The sequence below is a fragment of the Myxocyprinus asiaticus genome, chromosome 17 (genome assembly GCF_019703515.2).
Source record: "Myxocyprinus asiaticus isolate MX2 ecotype Aquarium Trade chromosome 17, UBuf_Myxa_2, whole genome shotgun sequence".
In the NCBI taxonomy this organism is placed as follows: Eukaryota; Metazoa; Chordata; class Actinopteri; order Cypriniformes; family Catostomidae; genus Myxocyprinus; species Myxocyprinus asiaticus.
Genome location: NC_059360.1, coordinates 24,312,183 through 24,334,710, shown reverse-complemented (window position 1 = coordinate 24,334,710; position 22,528 = coordinate 24,312,183). Strand labels below are relative to the sequence as shown.

Below are 22,528 nucleotides of genomic sequence, written 5' to 3'. Positions count from 1 at the left end.
AAATAGAGAGTTGTGAATTACAGCAGCCAAAAGAGAAAATGACAAATTTCCTGTCACTATCTCTACAGCTATATTTGAAACCCCATTACAGCAGTGTTGATTAGTTTGTTTGTTTGTTTTTTTTAATTAATGCCAGGGTAATATAACACAAGAATAATGTTATAATTTTACACTACAATATATACAGTTGTGCTCAAAAGTTTGCATACCCTGGCAGAAATTGTGAAATTTTGGCATTGATTTTGAAAATATGACTGATCATGCCAAAAAAGGATAGTGTCTTTTATTTAAGGATAGTGATCATATGAAGCCATTTATTATCACATTGTTGTTTGGTTCCTTTTTAAATCATAATGATAACAGAAATCACCCAAATGGCCCTGATCAAAAGTTTGCATACCCTTGAATGTTTGGCCTTGTTACAGACACACAAGGTGACACACACACAGGTTTAAATGGCAATTAAAGACTAATTTCACACACCTGTGGCTTTTTAAATTGCAATTAGTGTCTGTGTATTAATAGCCAATGAGTTTGTTAGCTCTTACTTGGATGTACTGAGCAGGCTAGATACTGCGCCATGGGGAGCAGAAAAGAACTGTCAAAAGACCTGCGTAACAAGGTAATGGAACTTTATAAAGATGGAAAAGGATATAAAAAGATATCCAAAGCCTTGAAAATGCCAGTCAGTACTGTTCAATCACTTATTAAGAAGTGGAAAATTCAGGGATCTCTTGATACCAAGCCACGGTCAGGTAGACCAAAAAAGATTTCAGCCACAACTGCCAGAAGAATTGTTCGGGATACAAAGAAAAACCCACAGGTAACCTCAGGAGAAATACAGGCTGCTCTGGAAAAAGACGGTGTGGTTGTTTCAAGGAGCACAATATGACGATACTTGAATAAAAATGAGCTGCATGGTCATGTTGCCAGAAAGAAGCTTTTACTGCACCAATGCCACAAAAAAGCCCGGTTACAATATGCCCAACGACACCTTGTCACGCCTCACAGCTTCTGGCACACGGTAATTTGGAGTGACGAGACCAAAATAGAGCTTTATGGTCACAACCATAAGCGCTATGTTTGGAGAGGGGTCAACAAGGCCTATAGTGAAAAGAATACCATCCCCTCTGTGAAGCATGGTGGTGGCTCACTGATGTTTTGGGGGGGTGTGAGCTCTAAAGGCATGGGGAATCTTATGAAAATTGATGGCAAGATGAATGCAGCATATTATTAGAAAATACTGGCAGACAATTTGCATTCTTCTGCACGAAAGCTGCACATGGGACTTTCCAGCACGACAATGACCCTAAGCACAAGGCCAAGTTGACCCTCCAGTGGTTACAGCAGAAAAAGGTGAAGGATCTGGAGTGGCCATCACAGTCTCCTGACCTTAATATCATCGAGCCACTCTGGGGAGATCTCAAACGTGCAGTTCATGCAAGACGACCAAAGACTTTGCATGACCTGGAGGCATTTTGCCAAGGCGAATGGGCAGCTATACCACCTGCAAGAATTTGGGGCCACATAGACAACTATTACAAAAGACTGCACGCTGTCATTGATGCTAAAGGGGGCAATACACAGTGTTAAGAACTAAGGGTATGCAGACTTTTGAACAGGGGTCATTTAATTTTTTTCTTTGTTGCCATGTTTTGTTTTATGATTGTGCCATTCTGTTATAACCTACAGTTGAATATGAATCCCATAAGAAATAAAAGAAATGTGTTTTGCCTGCTCACTCATGTTGTCTTTAAAAATGGTACATATATTACCAATTCTCCAAGGGTATGCAAAATTTTGAGCACAACTGTTTATATATATTTGTGCTAGATTTATGCTGCTAAATAAGGCGGAAATGCCTCAGTTTGCGACGTGGGTCCATTGGGTAGTTGGCATAAAATATCAAGCAGTGTCCTGCAGTGTGACATGATATACTTTATCTAAAACCATGTTAAACAACATATCTCGTATAATTATCATTTTATAAAATTATTATTCCTTTTTCAGTTTTTATGAGCTCATTTGAATATTTTTATTAAAAAAGAACAACTTGACTGCTGTTATTCATTTTATTGTTGAATAAACACCAGTGATAAATGTAACACCAGTGACAAACTCTCTTAAAATATATATATTTTTTAAGATGTGTCAATAGCATAACAAAAACACACCACTGATCAGACTAAAATAAATAAATCCTACCATTAAATCTTTCACATGAACATTAAACAATGTAACACCAATTACATATTTAAATGAAAATGACAATTAAAATGTAAATTAATGACTTTTTCAACATTGTGGGAAAATGACTATATGCTTATTTGAGCAGTATCTTCTTCCTCTGAACTCTGAAAGTTTTTAACACTAATGCCAAGTGACAAACAATCTTTAAAAATTATTTAAATTCTTGACATTTATTTTGCTTAGCTTTTTTGCACACTTGTTAGGCCTTGCACTAATGTTTGACCTGAGAAAACACAATTAACACATAAATAACTGTAAATGTCATAGAAGTGGTGTACAGATGTAGGGGGTGATACATCTGTGTGTGTGTGTGTGTGTGTGTGTGTGTGTGTGTATGTATATATATATATATATATATATATATATATATATATATATATATATATATATATATATATATATATATATATATATATACACACACACAAAACCGATCAAAAGTTTGGGGTCACTTACTCATTCTTTATTATATATATATATATATATATATATATATATATATATATATATATATATATATATATATATATATATATATTTATTTTATTTTATTTTTATATTTTTTTTCACATTCTAGAATAATAGTAAAGTCATTAAAACGATGGAATAACATAAATGGAACTATGGGAATTGTGTTGTGACGAAACAAAATCCAAAATAAATCAAAACTGTGTTATATTTTAGCATCTTCAAAGTAGTCACCCTTTGCCTAGAATTTGCAGACAAGTACTCTTGACATTTTCTCAACCAACTTCTTGAGGTATCACCCTGGGATACATTTTAAACAGTATTGAAGGAGTTCCCATCTATGTTGGGCACTTACTGGCTGTTTTTCTTTATTATTTGGTCCAAGTCATCAATTTCAAAACATTTTTTATTTATTTTTTTATTATATTTTAGTTTTATAATGAAATAAATTAATATGTTGGCACAATTATATTTTTGTCTACAAAACTAATTTCAAACATTTAAGCATACGCCTTCAGATCAAAATATTTTTAAGATCATGAGAAACATTTCAGTCAAGTGTTCCAAAACGTTTGACTGGTAGTGTTGGGATTTCAAGGAAGCAGTGGCAGCACAGAAACCAAAAATGTCAATGAGCTGGAAGCTTTTGCTCATGAGAAATGTGTAAAAATTCTAATAGAGAGGTGTCTGAAACCCGAGAACACTTACCTGAAACATTTATTTGCTGTTATTAAGGATGAAGGATGCTCCACAAATGATTGACTTTGGGGGTTGAATAATTTTGACATAACATTTGTGGAGAGAATTAGTTATTTTTTATTTTAAAATTTGGGTAAACTGAACTCTTTGTTCTCAAAATCACTCAAATATATTAAAAACTTACTTTGACTGTTTACTGAGGTTTTAGTTGATATGTTTTAATTCACATCACCAGAACGTATTGCTGGTCAGGGGGGTTGAATAATTTTTATTGCAACTGTATATATATATATATATATATATATATATATATATGATTTTTTTTTAAAACAATATAGTGTCAAACCATTTCATATTATTTAATAAAAGGTTAGGTTATACACTGCCTCGCCCAAACAAAAAAAGTTGCCATTTGGATTTAAATAAGCAGAGTCTATGATTGGATCATTATTGCAGTGATTAATATGTTTTAGCTGACAACAATTCTTTTAACCCTAACTGATGCAGTGTGTAGCTTCTCATTTCTTAAACAACCATGTCGGAAGACGTATACCATGGTCATGGAAAAGATGTTACTGTGTTTCAGAAGGGGCAAATTATTGACTCGGATCAAGCAAAGAAAACTACTAAGCAGATTACTGAAATCACTGGAATTGGGTTAAGAACTGTCCAACACATTATTAAAACCTGGAAGGATAGTGGTGAACTGTCAGCTTCGCAGAAGAAAAAAATCTTGAATGATCGTGATCAGAGATCACTAAATGCTTCAAGTCACATCATAAAAAGTCAACAGTAGAACTCACGGCTATGTTTAATAGTGAAAGTAAAAGCATTTCCACATGCACAATGTGACGAGAATTTACAGGATTGGGACTAAACACCTGTGTGGCCACAAGAAAGCCACTTGTTAGTGAGGCTAATTTGAAAAAATGACTTCAGTTTGCTAGGGAGCATAAAGATTGGACTGTGGAGCAATGGAAAAAGGTAATGTGGTCTGATGAGTCCTGATTTACCCTATTCCAAAGTGATGGGCACGTCAGGGTAAGAAGGGAAGCTCATGAAGCGATGCACCCGTCATGCATAGTGCCCACTGTACAAGCCTCTGGAGGCAGTGTTATGATCTGGGGTTGCTTCAATTGGTCAGGTCTAAGCTCAGCAAAGTTATGCGGCAATAAAATGAAATCAGCTGAGTACCTGAATGTACTGAATGACCAGGTTATCCCATCAATGGATTTTTTCTTCCCTGATGGTACGGGCATATTCCATGACGACAATGCCAAGATTCATCGGGCTCAAATTGTGAAAGATTGGTTCAGAAAACATGAGGAATTATTTTCACACATGAATTGGCCACCACAGAGTCCTGAACTTAACACCATTGAAAGTCTTTGGGATGTGCTGGAGAAGACTTTACAGAGTGATTCTACTCTCCTGTCATCAATACAAGATCTCGGCCAAAAATGAATGCAACTCTGGACGGAAATAAATATTCAATATAGGAACTTCCATGACTTTTTAAGATTATACCGATTTCCATGACTTTTCCAGCACTGAAAATCCTTATTTAAAAATGACCGTGGGAGAACTAACAATACAGGTGCATCTCAATAAATTAGAATGTTGTGGAAAAGTTCATTTATTTCAGTAATTCAACTCAAATTGTGAAACTCGTGTATTAAATAAATTCAGTGCACACAGACTTAAGTAGTTTAAGTCTTTGATTCTTTTAATTGTGATGATTTTGGCTCACATTTAACAAAAACCCACCAATTCACTATCTCAAAAAATTAGAATACATCATAAGACCAATAAAAAAATTTTTTTTAGTGAATTGTTGGCCTTCTCGAAAGTATGTTCATTTACTGTATATGTACTCAATACTTGGTAGGGGCTCCTTTTGCTTTAATTACTGCCTCAATTCGGCGTGGCATGGAGGTGATCAGTTTGTGGCACTGCTGAGGTGGTATGGAAGCCCAGGTTTCTTTGACAGTGGCCTTCAGCTCATCTGCATTTTTTGGTCTCTTGTTTCTCATTTTCCTCTTGACAATACCCCATAGATTCTCTATGGGGTTCAGGTCTGGTGAGTTTGCTGGCCAGTCAAGCACACCAACACCATGGTCATTTAACCAAATTTTGGTGCTTTTGGCAGTGTGGGCAGGTGCCAAATCCTGCTGGAAAATGAAATCAGCATCTTTAAAAAGCTGGTCAGCAGAAGGAAGCATGAAGTGCTCCAAAATTTCTTGGTAAACGGGTGCAGTGACTTTGGTTTTCAAAAAACATAATGACCAACACCAGCAGATGACATTGCACCCCAAATCATCACAGACTGTGGAAACTTAACACTGGACTTCAAGCAACTTGGGCTATGAGCTTATCCACCCTTCCTCCAGACTCTAGGACCTTGGTTTCCAAATGAAATACAAAACTTGCTCTCATCCGAAAAGAGGACTTTGGAACACTGGGCAACAGTCCAGTTCTTCTTCTCCTTAGCCCAGGTAAGACGCCTCTGACATTGTCTGTGGTTCAGGAGTGGCTTAACAAGAGGAATACGACAACTGTAGCCAAATTCCTTGACACGTCTGTGTGTGGTGGCTCTTAATACCTTGACCCCAGCCTCAGTCAATTCCTTGTGAAGTTCACCCAAATTCTTGAATCGATTTTGCTTGACAATCATAAGGCTGCGGTTCTCTCGGTTGGTTGTGCATCTTTTTCTTCCACACTTTTTCCTTCCACTCAACTTTCTGTTAACATGCTTGGATACAGCACTCTGTGAACAGCCAGCTTCTTTGGCAATGAATGTTTGTGGCTTACCCTCCTTGTGAAGGGTGTCAATGATTGTCTTCTGGACAACTGTCAGATCAGCAGTCTTCCCCATGATTGTGTAGCCTAGTGAACCAAACTGAGAGACCATTTTGAAGGCTCAGGAAACCTTTGCAGGTGTTTTGAGTTGATTAGCTGATTGGCATTTCACCATATTCAAATTTTTTGAGATAGTGAATTGGTGGGTTTTTGTTAAATGTGAGCCAAAATCATCACAATTAAAAGAACCAAAGACTTAAACTACTTCAGTCTGTGTGCATTGAATTTATTTAATACACGAGTTTCACAATTTGAGTTGAATTACTGAAATAAATGAACTTTTCCACGACATTCTAATTTATTGAGATGCACCTGTATTTGTCAATTACCCAATTACACTGCTCTTGCTTAGTACTATTTTGTTTTACTCTTTTTAGAATTGCGGCACCACTAACATTGACTCGTTTACAATGACTTGCTTGTGTTTTTGCTCATTTCTAAGTTACTTTAAAAAAAATGTGTCGGCTAAATGAATAAATGTATATGTGAAATAGGTGATCTTTGCTTGTGTACCTCCAGGACCAGCTGCAGGTCTTCCATGTATTTCTCCTCTGTCTCAATGAGCTCATGGATGTAACCTTGCCGTTTTCTCTCCTGAGGGCTCATTGAATCCAGAGTGCTCAGGTCAGCACACCCTATAAGAAGACGGTACAGGTGAACTCACCCAGCCACATGAAGCCCATAAACACAACACACCCGCTTTAAACACGCACAGATTCATGGCTCAGTGAGATCCCTCAGTTTACTCCTGCACACCTTTGTGCACAATTAATCTTACTTCAATCACACTCAAAACACATTAAAACCAAGCAGGAATATGTTAGTTGCAGTGTGTTGAGGGCACTCCAATACGCTCCGACGTGAAGCCTTACCTGCCGATGGCCTGCCAATTTGACCATCCGGGGATCCAGAGTCTTTGGTGGTGCCTTCATCACTCCATTTCCCATAGCCATAAAAACAGCAGTTTACCCCCTGAATGATCGCTCATTTTCGCTTTGTAAACTGTGTCCACTTAATTACTGTGATGTACACTGCAAGCATGCTAGTAAGATTATTCAATCTGTTTTCACCCATAACACGGCAACAGGATATCAGTAACTAGATGACAAAAGATTAGCTAGAATAATACTGTCAGTACTGACGTTTAATTTATGAGATACTATAGAAAGGCAAATTTTCTACCTTTAACTTAAGTTGTAATAATAATAATCACAATAAAAAAAAAGAAGCTATTTTTTATTGTATCTTATTAAATGGGACATATTTCTGGGCTATATGTTTTACAATTATGTATCTGGAAGTACGTTTTAAAGGAATATTCTCAATCAAAGCTCAATCAACAGCGTTTGTGGCATAAAATCTATTACAACAAAAATAAATTTCGACTCGTCACTCCTTTTCTTTTTTTTAAAAAAATCAAAAAAATTAAGGTAACAGTGAGGCACTTACAATGGAAGTGAATGGGGCCAATTTTTGGAGGGTTTAATGGCAGAAATGTGAAGCTTATAATTTTATAAAAGCACTTACATTAATTCTTCTGTTAAAACTCGTATTATTTGAGCTGTAAAGTTGTTTAAATCGTCATTTTTACAGTTATTTTAGGGTTTGTTGACATTTCATTGTCATGGCAACGAAATGTAAAATTGACTAATTTTATTCAGAAAAGGTCAGTAAGCAATTTTTTCCACATTAAAATCATGACAACATGCATATTGTTTATGTCTTGTGGCTATACTTTTGAAATAGTGAATATTTTAACATTTACGGATTGGCCCCATTCACTTCCATTGTAAGTGCCTCACTGGAACACAGATTTGTGCTTTGTAAAAGAAAAGGAGAGATGAGTCAAAATGTATTTCTGTGCTAATCAAAATAAATGCTGTTGATTGAACTTAACTTGTATTGAACCTGGAATATTCCTTTAATGTTGTGAAAATATTAAAATATTGACACTGTTGCATAAAAAAAAAATCAAAACTGAGCTGAAGTTTGTTTTTTCAAAAAGACTTTAATGTCTTGATTTCTTCCATCAAATATATACTGAATGTACAGGATTAAAAGTATTTGAGATATTTTAGGATTATTAACAACATCCACAACTTCAACAACTTTTCACATAGTTTCCCATATAATATTAACAAATCTGTTAATACAGAAGCGAGTCATGCACAAACAAGGCATAAAACGCAGTAAATATGTAACAATACCACCTAAGGCAAAGCTTTGTGTTTAAAATAGCAGCATTTTAGCTTAAGGAAGTCATGAACCATATTTCTAAATACACCACAGACAGGAATTGGTAAAACAAGCCGTCTGTCCATTTTGTTGTTGATACATTTTTATTCAAATTGAAACTACTGAACAAACAAACCGAATACAATCAAATATAAATGGAAGCAAAACCCCAGATTTAAAGTGGGATTTAAAACCATCTAAAGATTTGGGGTAAAACTACCTTAATATAAATGACAATTATTTGTTCTTTAAAAGGTTAAAAGTGCTTTCAACAACCAAAGACTAGAAATGCACACCTTGAAGCTGCATTATAACAATCACAGCCACATGAATTAACTTTCTAATTGTGATGGCCTACACTACCTTTCTGAGGCAGTTTCACACTTAGTAAGCACAGAGCAGCACATTCCTTAAAATGACTCAAATGAGGGCCAACAATTTTACTCTGCAGTCCCACCTTTCCAAAATGACAATATTAAAAAATGTTATCCTTCATTAAGCAACTTTAAGCAAGTGAAACACTAGTAAGACAGGGCCCAAATGGAAAACCACAGAAAGACTCACTACCCCCCTGCAATAATTAGTCAAAGAAGGTTAGTTCACCCAAAAATGAAAATATGACTTTCTTTCTTCAGTGGACCACAAAAGGAGAGGTAGCCATTCACTTTCATTGCTTCTTTTTCCTTTGACTGAGGCTGGCATTCTGGCTAACATCAGAAAGCAAGTCATATGGGTTTGGAACAACATGAGGGTAAGTAAATGATGACAGAAATCATTTTTGAGTGAACTATCCCTTTAAGATCTATATTACCAGTCAACCAAAATAAACCTTGTTGTAGTTTGAAACTACTGAAAAACAGCATTAATTGATAAGGAGAGTTAGAGGAGGGGGATTGGGTAAGTAAATGCTAGTTTCAGCGGTAGCACCTCCCCTGTGAGAGGGGGATAGTGGGTCTCTCATGGGTCGAAGGGAAGGTGTTAACACCCTACGGAGAAACACAAATGAGAGAAAGAGAGCTGAAAGTGTGGCTCAATATGGAGGAAGGGAATAGTCTAACATTAGGATTATATCCTGATCAACACTGGAAAAAAAAATCTCTTTTCTATGAAAACCCACAAAAAAACAAAACAATAAAAAAATAAAAATAAAAAAAATAAAACCAAAAGGGCAAATACTTCATGTTGATAATTACACTAAAATATTTAAAGCTGGATAAAAACATCTTTAATAATGAAATTGTAATACACTATGTCATAAATACATAAACCCTTGTCATATACTAATTTCACATCAAAAGAAAACAAGCTCATAAGCACCATTAAGTGTAACAAAGGATTTTAAGAATAATCTCAAACTAAGTTAACTTTCATAATAAACTAGTCTGTGCATAGTTCATGATTAGAAGCCAAACAAGAGTCTTATATAAGTTACTGTTGCCAAGGCAAATCAAAAACTTAAAGAGAAAATAGCAAAAATAGACAGGTGTGTTCATGGGGCTCTACTTACACTGTTGACTGGGGTCAAAATCTGAGGTGGTCATTTTCACATAGTTGGTCGGTATTAATCCCGTGACTCCATTGAGTTCTCCTTTCCACCAATCAGGATTACTTTTGTCCAGCACATTGATAACTTGACTCTTGGAGAAGCTCAGCTCATCCTCGTTCGCTGCTGTGTAATCGTATATGGCGATGACTTGGCCAACTAGGGTGAGGAAGGACGGAGAAACCAATGAGGAGAGATTAACAGAGAAATAATAAACCCTGGGTATGTGTTCCGTTTGTTACCGGCCGCAGGCGCAGGTGTGGATTTGCCGCTGTTTGAGCCTAACAGCTTGACGTGCGATGCAGGGAACCAGCCCTTCTGACGCTTCTTCCCCCTGGCCTGAAAAACAACCAGAAATGTTTGTGTTCTGCATAAGATAGAAAGTCATACGGGTTTGGAACGACATGAGGGTTGTTTAACAGCTCACTCACCTGCAGCTCACCAAGCCACCAGCCAGAGGGGTTCTTGTTGAGAATGAGGATGAGCTGGCCTGGGGCCAGATTCAACTGCTCTGCACCTGCAGCTGTGTACTCAGTGCTCACCTGAGCCACTTCTACAAACAAGATAATATGCACACAATATAACACTTTACATCTGTATTGAGATATCTATAATGAAAAATCTAATTTCCTAAATAATTTTATAGTTAAATGCAAATTGAAGTTGTGTAATATTACTAGTGCTGTCAGTTGATTAAATTTTTTAATCGTGATTAAATCGCATAATTGTTTGTAGTTAATTGCGATTAAATCACAGATTTTGAAAGTGCTTAAATTTGACTGTAAATATACGTTTCCTGTCAAAATGCATTTATTTCCTTCTTATGAAAGACAACAAAACAATATGTAACAATATAATGCTTTATAATGTGGAAGGCGTTGTTTGGAAAATGTTAATAAAAACAGAAATGTAGTAAAATATCACCAATTCAAGTAACATTAAACGTTTCCCAAAGTCTAAGTGGGAGGCTGACTAATTGAAAGAACAAGTTTCCCACATAGGTTCCAAATTCATTGCAACAGGCATTAAATCTGTTCAAACTCATCCTCCACAATGTTATTTAGCCGGCAGACTGTGGCTATCCACTTTGTTACAACAATCGTGAAGCCGCGGTCATGATTCACATCAGGGTGTCAGCGCCAGTGTCAAGAGCTGCTTTGAAATCCACATGAAAAGCACTTTCAGACAAAAGCGTCTCATTCTGCGTTTTGGTTATAGTTAAGACTTGCCGTGCCTCTGTGGTTTATAAAATGTGCCTTACTTAGGCTAATAAATACTTGATTTCTGTCACAACTTCCATATAGGCTTGTTTTGTACAACAAATAGCATTAAGAGCTCCTTTTCCCATCACTTTATCACTGACACTGAATCACTGCTGTGTGTATTTGTGGTGTGTGCGTCAGTGTAATGACTCCGGGCGGACACATTGCAAAGGTTTCGCCCTTGCATCAAGTGTTTATGCTGGTTAATGCTGAATTAATGGAAAATGTGTGTTAAACTTTAATTAATCGCATGTGTTAACGTGTTAATTTTGACGGCTCTAATTATTCCAATTATTTAATCTTGTCAAACAGCTTCATGACACCGTTCCTTACCTGGCTTCTTCCCGGGAGTTCCAGGTTTACCAGAGAGACTTAAATTCTAATGAGAAAACAGACAAGTTCTAACACCTCAAATGAAACCACACAGACAATATTATAAGTGTCTATATCCATAAATGTAAAAATCTGTAAATATATCAAATTAATTACATCAGTCTCCTTTGGCTTGACGTAATTGGAGGGGAAGACTCCCGATCGGTCTCCTATGCTCCCTCTCCACCACTCCCCCTCTCTCTCCGTCACCAGGATGGTGTCTCCCTCAGTGAAGGTCAGGTCTCCAGGCTCTGGGCTCTCATAAGTGTAGAGTGCCACATACTCTGGTGAAAAACACATTACAGACAGACTCAGCTGTGGAGAGTATTAACTGAAGGACAGTTCTGATGTCCAGAGATTATTTAGTCAGGGTTCCCACTCTTCTCAAGGTACAATTTTCCAGAACATTTCCAGGACTTTTTATGTGCCCAATGAGTGTGATATTTAAGCCAAAATACATGCGTCCATTTAAATCGAGCTTTTATTTTGGCGTTTCTGTGTGTTTTTGATGTTAGATTCTCACCTCCAGATAAGGAGTTTGCTACATGGACAAGTGTGAATATTAATCCCTGCAAAGATATAATTTAAATAAATACATAGACTGTATGTGCTGCGCAGTTCAGAGTGTTTTGATTTCTGTCATCTCACACACGCAAGAATGCGCGTAATGATCATGAGGTGTTTTCGGTGTATGAGCGGCCGGGTTCACACATTCATTTTGAAGCACGTATCACTTGCAGATAATTTATATATTTATTTATTTATTTATTTATTTATTTATTGTTTATGACTAGATTTTGTGATTCCATCTGTGTTTTCCACATACCACATGTGGTAACTGCAGTATAAGCGGACTCCGATCATTTAATTATTGAAAATTAATTCACATCCCGAGGTGTAAAGGCAGAATCACCACGCTATCAACTTGGGGTGTAAATTTGTTTAATAAAAAAACAAAATCAGTGGTCCGACCGTCATTGTTGTCTAAAGTTTACTGTGGTTGAAAAAAAATCGTATTTTGAAATATATCAATCCTTAAACAATTTCATCGAAGCAAAACAGAGATGACAGCAGATGACAGAGAAAGTATGTGATAGGGATTCGTTCATTGTTTCACAATGCACAGCTGCCGGCAGTGACAAAACGATAAGAATGTGTATTTGACTATTTCAAGTCCCAATCGTTACCATGTTTAGTGCATGTAACAAAAACCTTGTTAGCAACACAGTCAAACAGTTCTATTGTACAAAAATATTTTCCAGGACAAATTATTATTTTCAAGGACATTTAGGTATTTTTCTAATTTTCCATGACTTTTCCATGACTGGAAAACTGCATTGAAAAATTCCAGATTTTCCAGGACAGGTGGGAACCCTGTCTGTGATGTGTCATAACAGAGGTACAACACTAACAGACAGCTGATTTCCCACAGATACTGGAAAAGAATGTTTTAATGCACATTATAAGCACAAAGAACACATTGTAACGCTGACGTTACAATGCCAGCAAACGGTATTATACTGTATGAAATTCAGTAAAATCCTGAAAAAAATAAAATAAAATGTTTCCTTGATTGCAAAATTATTCACGTTTTCTGGTGGAAAAAAGAGAATCCATTTTCTCTTACCTTCATAGTTTGATCCATCTGTTGCATCATATCCATCAGCAGAACTATGGAAAAAAATTAAACATGTCAAGCATCAAAACAAAATGACCGAAAAATGTTTTAACGTTTCCTACAAAAAGATACTGCAGCAAATTTACAACCAATGCAACAATGGCTTTAGAATTAGAAAACAGCAGTTAAAGATAAATCAATCAATTGTGGCAGATGTATTATGACAATTCCAAACAGAGAAAGTAAAGCAACATCTGAATTAGTTGATGTCTTTAGGGGAATGCTGACACCTTGAAGTTTTAGTATGCAAAGAATCACTTGTTTAAGTCTGAAAATACCATTTCACATTAATACTTTCCACAGACAAAGTGCATGTAACACTCGCAGTTCCAAACTCAATCTATTACATCACAAAAAGCAAGTTGCAATATCTCAGCCACTTATTGTGGCCATTCTTTACTGCATGGAGTGTGCTTTTACTATGCTTTTCTGTCACTGCTGCTCAGCACTGTGACGTAGGTTTTGGGGAACCACCCCTGAACCCCACTGAGTTCTCCCAGCCACCAGTTCTCCTGCTGCTCCACAACTGTGATGACATCATCTATGGAGAAGTTGAGATGGTTGTCTGTCTTTGCAGTCCAAGAGCACAAAGCTTGAGCTTGCACATTTCCCACCACCTGAGACACAACATACAGCAACATTGTTATATTTAAATACAAGGATGTCATACCTTATGTAAAACATGACATGGTTACTGAAACCCTGAGCTTTTCAGGATCCTGCATACCTGACTATGGTTGGAAGAGTTGGAGCTTGTGGCATGGGTGGGGGTGAAGGCGGAGTTCAGCCGTGATCCACTTGGCACAGAGCAGTAACTCATTTTGCTAGTGAAGAAGGGTTTTTAGAATATTCCACATATTCTACGATCATGCAGGACAAAGATCTTAAAATTATAAAATGTATCTCTAAGAACTGAAATATCAGATATTTTTTAATAATATCAGTTTTTATACGGAAACTAGGTTTGAAGACCCCATGAAATCAAATCAATTTAGTCCATGTATGTTAGCTTTGAGGCCATCTATATGCTTGCATACTCCTAAAAGTGGGCAAAATAAACTTTCGGTTGATACATAGTTTAAAATCGTTGTTTTAAAACCAAACATAGACATTTCATAGCGTCTTAAATTTTTCAGCCTGTGAAAAATGTAAGTCATCCGAACAACATCAGATTCAGTGTAAATAGTTTTGAAGTGAAATATTGTTTGCAAATATTTTACACTTCAGTGTTGTTTAGTTGTATTAGACTTGAACAGGTCACTTCTTTCCTACAAAAGAAGGTTAGCTGTAGTGATTAAAGTAGGCAATATTGTAGGTGCAGTGTTCTGGGTTTGGCTATCTGTAGCTGTGGATGTTTTCTTTGAGGGTTCTGTAGCCACATGCACTTTGTCTGTGAGTGTTCATTGAGAAAATTTTGTACAAATGATTGTGAAACAGGTGTGAATAAAAAATAAATCTGTATTAAGTTTGGAGACTGCACCTGGTGGAGATGGAGACCTGTGGCTTTAGGGCTTGTTTGGCTGTGGGCACCGCCTCAGATTTGGCCTGCTTTTCCACATAGCTCTCAGGTAACCAGCCCATCTTCCCTTGCCGACTGCCGTACAGCCAGCCCTGCTCTCTCTCCATACTCTCATCCACCTAAACAAACACAAATCCCGCTGAGCAAACTACAAAAAGTACTGTATGAAAAATTAAGCCGTTGCATGTTGCAAGGTCCCACAAGCACATCTAACATGTTACATTCTCACTGCTGTTAACAGGGTAGTAAAATTTGGCTGTGTAGCGAATGCCAAACTATAAGGCTTGAAAAAGAAACCAAAAAAAAAAAGGGGGAATCTCATCAAAACATATCTAGGTCACATTTCCCCTATTAAACAGAAGAAGAAAAAAAGAGAATTATGAAAATAAAGCCTTTTTAGTAACACCAAGATTTTGCTTTTTCACTATTTTCAAGACAACTATTCCCTCAAAAATCTCATTAACGTAATGCGTTTAACGTTCAAGTTTGTTACTGTAATTACATTTAAATAAATTATATTAGCATAAACAGTTCTAACTGTCATGAAAATAATGCCACAATGCAAACAATCTTAACCTGTTCAACTCTTGGGCATTTTTGGGCTGTCGCCTGCAATTTTTCACACTCAAATTTAAAAGCAAGGAAGTACTAAAGTAAAAGCAAGTACTAGAAAAAATTTTTTTTTTCCTCTATCACCTTCCATCACAAAATGCCGATCTGAACTGTAGGTGGCGCTCCAACGCATTTTAGCCCTCAAAGATGTGCTCGTCCATAGACATTCAGACTAATTTTCAGTTCATGCACCACCCCCATTGTTTCATCGAATATCTCGGCCTAGTAGTAGACTAGTAGCTCAATCTAGATGTCATTGGAAAACTGAGATCTCCCCTTTGCAATGATGTATAAAATGTTATCATCAACAGTCGATAACATGCATTACCGATTATTTGTTTAGCATACTTTTCTGCTGGACCGCATATTTTGTTCTGGACATTGGAGATATAACATTGGATTATTCACATAAGCTCACAGACAAGTAAAATAATGGCTATGTTTTTTAGAAAACTGCCTAAGGTAAAAGCAGATATAAAGTTTTTAGCTATTTGGGGCTTATAGCAGCAGTGATCAGCACATAAAAAATGACGTTTGTATTTGACGTCTTACAGAATTCATATTTTACTTTGTGATTCTTTTGAAAATCTTTCAAACTGTGGAATTAGGGCAACAAAAATCAGTTGCATTCCTGAGAATGAGAGCTTTCATTTAATATATAATTTGTCTATTTAAGTGCTATTTAAATTACTTTTATATTCATATTAATATTTCTACCACATGACCTCTAGGTGGCGTTGATTTGCGACATGAATGATTTCGGGCCTTATTTTGTTATTTTATGTAACATTAATGCAGAAGTGATGGTTATATTTGAAAGTTCAGACTCTAAGCTTTCAAACGATACCCCATATGCCTGACTTATGTATTCGAAGACTTGAACATTTTAAGCGTAAACTTTTTTCACGACATAGTGCCCCCTTCTGGGCCCGCCGGCAAGACAGCACTGTTGAAGAGTAATGGTCCTAAAAATAAACTTCATTTTCTCCAAGCAAAATACATTGTCTTATTTATTTATTTTGATTTGGGGGTTAAAAAATGACATGGACATGTTCTTGATGAGTTTTGTGAAATTCACCCTAAAACTGACCTCAATCAAGTCATCAGCTTCAAAGGAGAGCTCATCTTCATTTCTGGCTGTGAAGGGATAGAGGGCTTTAAACGCAGTCAGTGCAGCTGATCTTCTGTGCTGTGTGCCAAGTGGCTGTCTGTTGCCTGAAATCACAAGCACATTCAGGTAAACAACAAGTAAATTCTAATCATGTCAGAGATGACTGGACTAGCCATGCCAGCTCATTTTTTTAAATCTTGGCAAACTTTTTCTTTCTTTACCTTTCCTTTCCTCAAGGCCACGGAGAAGAGCAGCAACAATGTCTGATTTAACAGTGTTCTTCTTGTTCAGTTGATCATCTTTGAGCCTCACGGCTGTGGCCTCCTCCAGCTGTTTCCTCTTCCTCTCCTCATCCTGTTTCCTTTGCTCCTCCTCCCAATGCCTCCTTTCCTCCTGTTGCCTTTGCTCCTCCTCCCGATGCCTCCTTTCCTCCTGTTTCCTTTGCTCCTCCTCCCGATGCCTCCTTTCCTCCTCTTCCTGCTTTTTCCTCTGCTCCTCCTTTCTTTTTCTCTCCTCTTCGAGTCTCTTCCTCTCTTCTGCATCTCTCTTGGCTGCTTCTTGGGCCCGCTGTCGCCTCCTTTCCTCCTCCTCCCGCTCCCTTCTTCTCTCCTCTTCTCGTCTCTCCTCCTCTTTTCTCTTCCGCTCCTCCTCTGCTCTTCTCCACTCCTCGTGTTTCCTCTCCTCCTCTAATCTCATCTCCTGTCGCTTTCTCTCCTCCTCCAGTTTTCTCCTTTCCTCCTCCAATTTCCTCCTCTCTTCCTCCAGTTTCCTCCTCTCTTCATCTCGTTGTCTGCGCTCCTCTTCCTCCTCCTGCCTTCTTTTCTCCTCATGTTTCCTTCTTTCTTGCTCTCTCTTTTTCTCATCCTCTTGCCTTCTCCGCTCCTCCTCCTCTCTGCATCTCCTCTCCTCCTCCTCTCGGGCTTTGTGCTCTCGCTCCGCCTGTTCTTTAGCAGCCTGTAAACGAGCTTGTCTCTCTCTCTCCTCCTCCTCACGAAGTTTGGCCTCTCTCTCCTCCTGTATTTTCCTCAGTTTCTCTTCTTCATCTCGCTGCAGTTTCTCCTGCCACTGCCGTTCCTTCTCCAGTTTGATGCACCTGAATTGAGAAGCAATCAGCAATTAAAATTTAACCAAGGAGCCATTCACACAGGATGCATTCCACCGTTACAAACAGCTAGATGGAGCACAAAGGAATTCAACAAAAACTGAAATTCATTTGATTGTTCTGTTGTTTTAAAACTGACATTGATTAAATGTGCAGCATGATCAAAGTGTTACTAAGTTTAACTTAACACAGCATCTTAAAAATGCAACCCCCAGACGTTTGATGCTGAAAATAAGGGAAAAAAGCCATAATGGCCAAAGGCATACGTCTAGCCTATGTTTACATAGACCAACAATTAAAAAAAGCAAGAGCGCATCCTATGTGAATGCCCCCTAACACTGCAGCTTTGAAGAAATTTGCTTGAATAAATCCTGCATGGTTTTGAAGTACTGCACTGTCTCTGTAAGTATATTTTAAATAAGAATGTCTTACTTTTGCTCTTCTTCTTCCCTCCTCTTCTTTTCCAATTCCTCCTGCTTGCGTTTCTTTAGCTCTCGAATTTTGTCTTCCTTTATGGTGCACAGTTTTTCCAAAGCAGACTGCTGCATCCTCTGGCTCTCTCTGAGATCCTGATAAACAAACCACAAGAATATAATCAACACATTGAACTCAGGATAACCTCAATTCAAACACAATGTAACTCGTGCAACTGAGACCCCAAAAAAAAAAAAAGAAAAACCCTTCAAGGTATATTACAAGTTATTTTAAATGTCATGTCTATGGAGAGCATCTATGGCATGCTGTCGTTTCCCAAAGACAATAAATTCAACTCATCCCTAAATTTGTATAAACATATGTTAAATAGATTTTTGTAATACATTTAGAAATCTAGCAGGCAAGCGGGCAGCCCTGCAGATAAATGTTGAAAATATCCAACTATTATTTTAAAGTATACCATAAATCAAACTGTTGTGTTTTAATCGCTTAACAACCATGTCTGTAAAAAGTTATATCAAATTTTATTATCAGATGAAAGGGACAAGGAAGCGACTGTCTATGAAGCCATGCTTACATGCAGTAGTGATGATGATTAGTAGTGATTTAGTAGTGATCTGAGAGTGAAGCTGAGAGAGTGAGGATAAACAGGAGGAGGGAAAAAGAGATATGCAACCTTCAGAAGGAAGAAGAGATTGCGGAGGCAACTCGGTAAAGAAAGCAGGCCTTTAAGCATGCAGTCATCCATTTCCTCAAACTGCAGCGAAAGCCAGGGAGAGACAGACAAGTAGACAGACAGACAGAAAAGCTCTACAGCTAGTGATAAAGACACAGGGACAAAAGCATAGGGGTTATTCGCATTAGTAGCATCAGTAGCAATCTATATGCTGTTAGCACTAATTGGTACAAAGACAAAGATTTGCTACAAAAAAAAAAAATTCTTTATTTTCATATCACCAAGTTAAAATGCCCTATGGTTAAATCTGCATCCTATAAAGACTAACTGGTCTAGCTTTAAACATGCATGTCAGTTTTGATTGGTGTGCATGAATTTATCAGACATGGTTGAATAATATTAATAGTTTACCTGGATTTCTTTCTTATATTGGTCCATGTCTGCTAGTTTTGCTGCAGTCTCTGACTCTAAAGCATTTAGCTGTTCTTTAAGTTTTCGACAGGAAAGATCCTTCTCTTCCACATTTCTCTTTAAAGTGGTTACTGTTGCAGCTATATCGGGGAAAAATGGCAAAAACATCCATTTGTTCATGCATTCATAAGATAATGAGGTTTATTTTTTCACAATTCACCCAAAGCACATCATGCATGCATAAGCATTTTTGTTGTTGTTGCACAAATTCAGACATTTAATTATCCCAAATGAATAAATGTTTAACATAGCAATGCATAAACAGGCACTCAAGGCAATATATGATTAGTATCTTACAAGGGAGGTTGTTCAGACTCAGATTGCGGAGTCTCTCCTTGAGTTTCGCCTGCTCTGTGGCTGACTGTTCCAACTTTCTCTTAAACTCCTGCAAAAACCAAATAAATACAAATCCTTCTGACTTGTTGGATACAATGATCACCTCTATGCTCTTGCTAGGGAGGGCTCGCTAAATCTAAAATTGAGTTTTATTCCTTGGAGGCTAAATAGAAGATTACTTGCTTAAATTTTCAGTCTGAGTTTTTCTTTGTGAAGTCTGTGTGTGTAGTTATGGACACGGCAGTCAGACCTCTAACTGCTTCTGCAGTGAGTTGTTTTCTGTGATGCAGGTGTCTCTTTTCTGGTTGATCATTTCCAGGTCATTTTTATGGATTCTCTTTTTGCCTTGAGCATCTCGAAGCTTGTCAGAGATTTGTTTCTGCTTGTTCCCCTAAAAGGCAGAGAGATAAAACAGCCATCATTCAATCAGTTTGTAGAAGTGTGAAAATGATTTATTAAGTAGTTACATAGTACATAGTTGAAATATGATTTAAGTAGTTGAACTGGTAACGTGAATATTACTAAGAAAAATAAAACTTGTACGTTTTATGTTATTTAGAAAACTCTTGCACAGTTAAATTTGTAAAGTCCGTGATTTTATGACCCAGGGTCATAACATTGGTTTCACACAAATTACGCATTTATTCTAGATTTTGTGTCTAAATATTTTCAAACCCAAATGAACTGGAAAACATAATGAGTCTATATGGCAATCTACTGGTTGAAATCATGATGCCCTCATCCCTAAAACCTTACCACAGCATCCAGTTCCAACTCCAGACTCCTCTTCTTGGCTCGGAGTTTGATGATCTCCTCCTGTTCATCACTCTTCTGGTTCTGAAGTTCCTCTTTTCTCCTCCTCTCCCATTCAAGCTGCCGCTGGCGCTCTAGCTCCTTCTTCGCTGCCTGTGAGGATCATCATAGCTATGGTTAGTAAAAGCCTTCATGCTTTTTTGAAACACAAAAGTATTTCCACATTTTTCTGCTTTACTTTTTGTCTCTCTTACTATTTGTATTAGTAGGCAGTTGTAGTAATAGTGGCAGTTTAAATAATTTTATTTTTCAAAATGAAGATTATTAATGGTAGAATTGCAAGTTTCAAAAGTGGTTAGTTTATGGTTAAACACAAAGGGTTTTCTTCAATGGCCAATGCAGATATCCTCAAAGCGATGTGGTCGAATGCTAATATAATGGTAAAACATATAATACAATTTATAAAATATTAAATTCTTGCCTTTCATAAAAGCAGGGTTCGTACAGATGCTTCAAAGTTAAATTCAAGGACTTTCAAGGACTTTTAAGCACATTTCTATTTGTTTTCAAGGACTATGCTCGAGATGTCATTAAGTAATGAATTCTTTATTTGTTCATTTTAAGTAAAACCATTTTATTCATCCAGTTAATTTATTTTTTTATAAAAAAAATGTTAAAAAAATAAATAAATAAAAAACACTTATTACAAGTACAACATATCTCAATGAGCATCTTTAACTACATATTTTCACAGTAACAATTCTCGGTTTATTCATGACGAACTTGATGGGCAGTTGTAGTGCTCCCTTAAAAAGCACTTTGCTTTCCAACAAAAGTGAATAACTGGGTCCGTAAACAGATGTCCACATGACTTGAGCTATGTTCCATGTTTTCTAAAGTCACACAACAGATTTATGTGAGGAACTGACCAAAATTGCAAATGGGTCATTCTCAAAAAATATTTACTTTCTTACAAAATATTGAAATTTTCCATTCAATTCAGTTTTTGCCTATAAATGCTGAGGGTAAACATTTTGTAACATGTTGACATTTTTATTCATAAAGGACAACTTGGCTGTTGTTCTTTTATTGTTTAATTTTGTTTAACAAATGAAGCAAGTTAACACTAAAATAGGTTAAATAGGTTACACCACCACATTTTGGGGTACAAAACCAAATATTTTTGTGTGAAAATATCAGTTAAAATGTGAATTAATAACTTTTTAACATGCTGGGGAAATCACTATATGCATATTTAAGCATCCTCTGAACTTTGGCCTTAAAAATTATTTTCCACAATGTTTTGTATTTCAAAAAATGTAAAACATAAAAGGCTTTACATTGATAACACCATGAAATCAAAGGACAAACATTCTTTTTAAATTATTAAAATTTTTAATAATAATTTTGTTTTGCTTTTTTGTACACTTGCACTAATGCTTGTATTAAAAATAAGTACAAAATAAACACATAAATAACTTTACATGTCATAGAAGTGGTGTACCAGATGAAGGGGACAAGGATTTGCCATGTCAAGCCATTTCATAACATTAAAGGTTAGGTTATAGATACCTTTAAAAAAAATAAAAAATAAATAGCAATTTGAAAGCTTTTTCATTACTAAAAAAGTAAAGTGACATGTTTGTCAACATATTTTGAGATTGACCCAAATGTTGTCAGAAATAACCTATTTTGTAAGACACAAAGCTGTCTTTACATAAGGGGGCACTAGACGGCTCACAAAACTGAATCCTCCACTGATCTGTATTCAAATCTCAGAATGTTTTACATCTCATCCAATTTTTCCACTCTGGAGAGTAATTTTTAATTAAAACTGATAGTTGCAAGGATTCATACTGGCTAAATCCACCACAGCATTATCTATAAAATATATTTTTTAAATCCTCCAGTAACAATTGATTGTGATTGGCCCATTCTGAACAACGCTGCCAAAAGTAACAGGTGCCACGTGACATGACTATGTGCTGCCTTTTTCAGCAGTGGTCTAGTGGTCAGTCGTTGTGTTTTTCTGAAAATAAATACATTTCATTTATTAAATGATTTAAGCAATGTATTTTAAGATTTTCTATAATTCAAGAACTTTTTATGCACCTCTTATTAAAAATGGCTATATTCAAGGGTTTAAG

The 22,528-nt window shown here is 36.6% G+C and overlaps 1 protein-coding gene across 2 annotated transcripts in view; it reads right to left on the bottom strand.

The window, feature by feature from the left end:
* The window catches only part of itsn2b (intersectin 2b), a 53,872-nt gene that overhangs the window by 8,798 nt on the left and 22,546 nt on the right, over window positions 1-22,528 (bottom strand). The window contains exons 13-29 of one of the 2 annotated variants that reach the window (XM_051723372.1): window positions 20,385-20,534; window positions 19,879-20,019; window positions 19,590-19,677; window positions 19,233-19,372; window positions 18,143-18,279; window positions 16,830-17,701; window positions 16,588-16,712; window positions 14,847-15,004; window positions 14,094-14,190; window positions 13,787-13,983; window positions 13,316-13,359; window positions 11,806-11,972; window positions 11,650-11,695; window positions 10,486-10,607; window positions 10,297-10,393; window positions 10,019-10,213; window positions 6,790-6,911 (exon numbers count right to left, since the gene is read on the bottom strand). In XM_051723372.1, the coding sequence (XP_051579332.1) occupies window positions 6,790-6,911; window positions 10,019-10,213; window positions 10,297-10,393; window positions 10,486-10,607; window positions 11,650-11,695; window positions 11,806-11,972; window positions 13,316-13,359; window positions 13,787-13,983; window positions 14,094-14,190; window positions 14,847-15,004; window positions 16,588-16,712; window positions 16,830-17,701; window positions 18,143-18,279; window positions 19,233-19,372; window positions 19,590-19,677; window positions 19,879-20,019; window positions 20,385-20,534 (2,898 nt within the window). The remainder of the gene's footprint in view (window positions 1-6,789; window positions 6,912-10,018; window positions 10,214-10,296; window positions 10,394-10,485; window positions 10,608-11,649; window positions 11,696-11,805; window positions 11,973-13,315; window positions 13,360-13,786; window positions 13,984-14,093; window positions 14,191-14,846; window positions 15,005-16,587; window positions 16,713-16,829; window positions 17,702-18,142; window positions 18,280-19,232; window positions 19,373-19,589; window positions 19,678-19,878; window positions 20,020-20,384; window positions 20,535-22,528) is intronic. The other variant, XM_051723373.1, reaches the window with a different exon arrangement.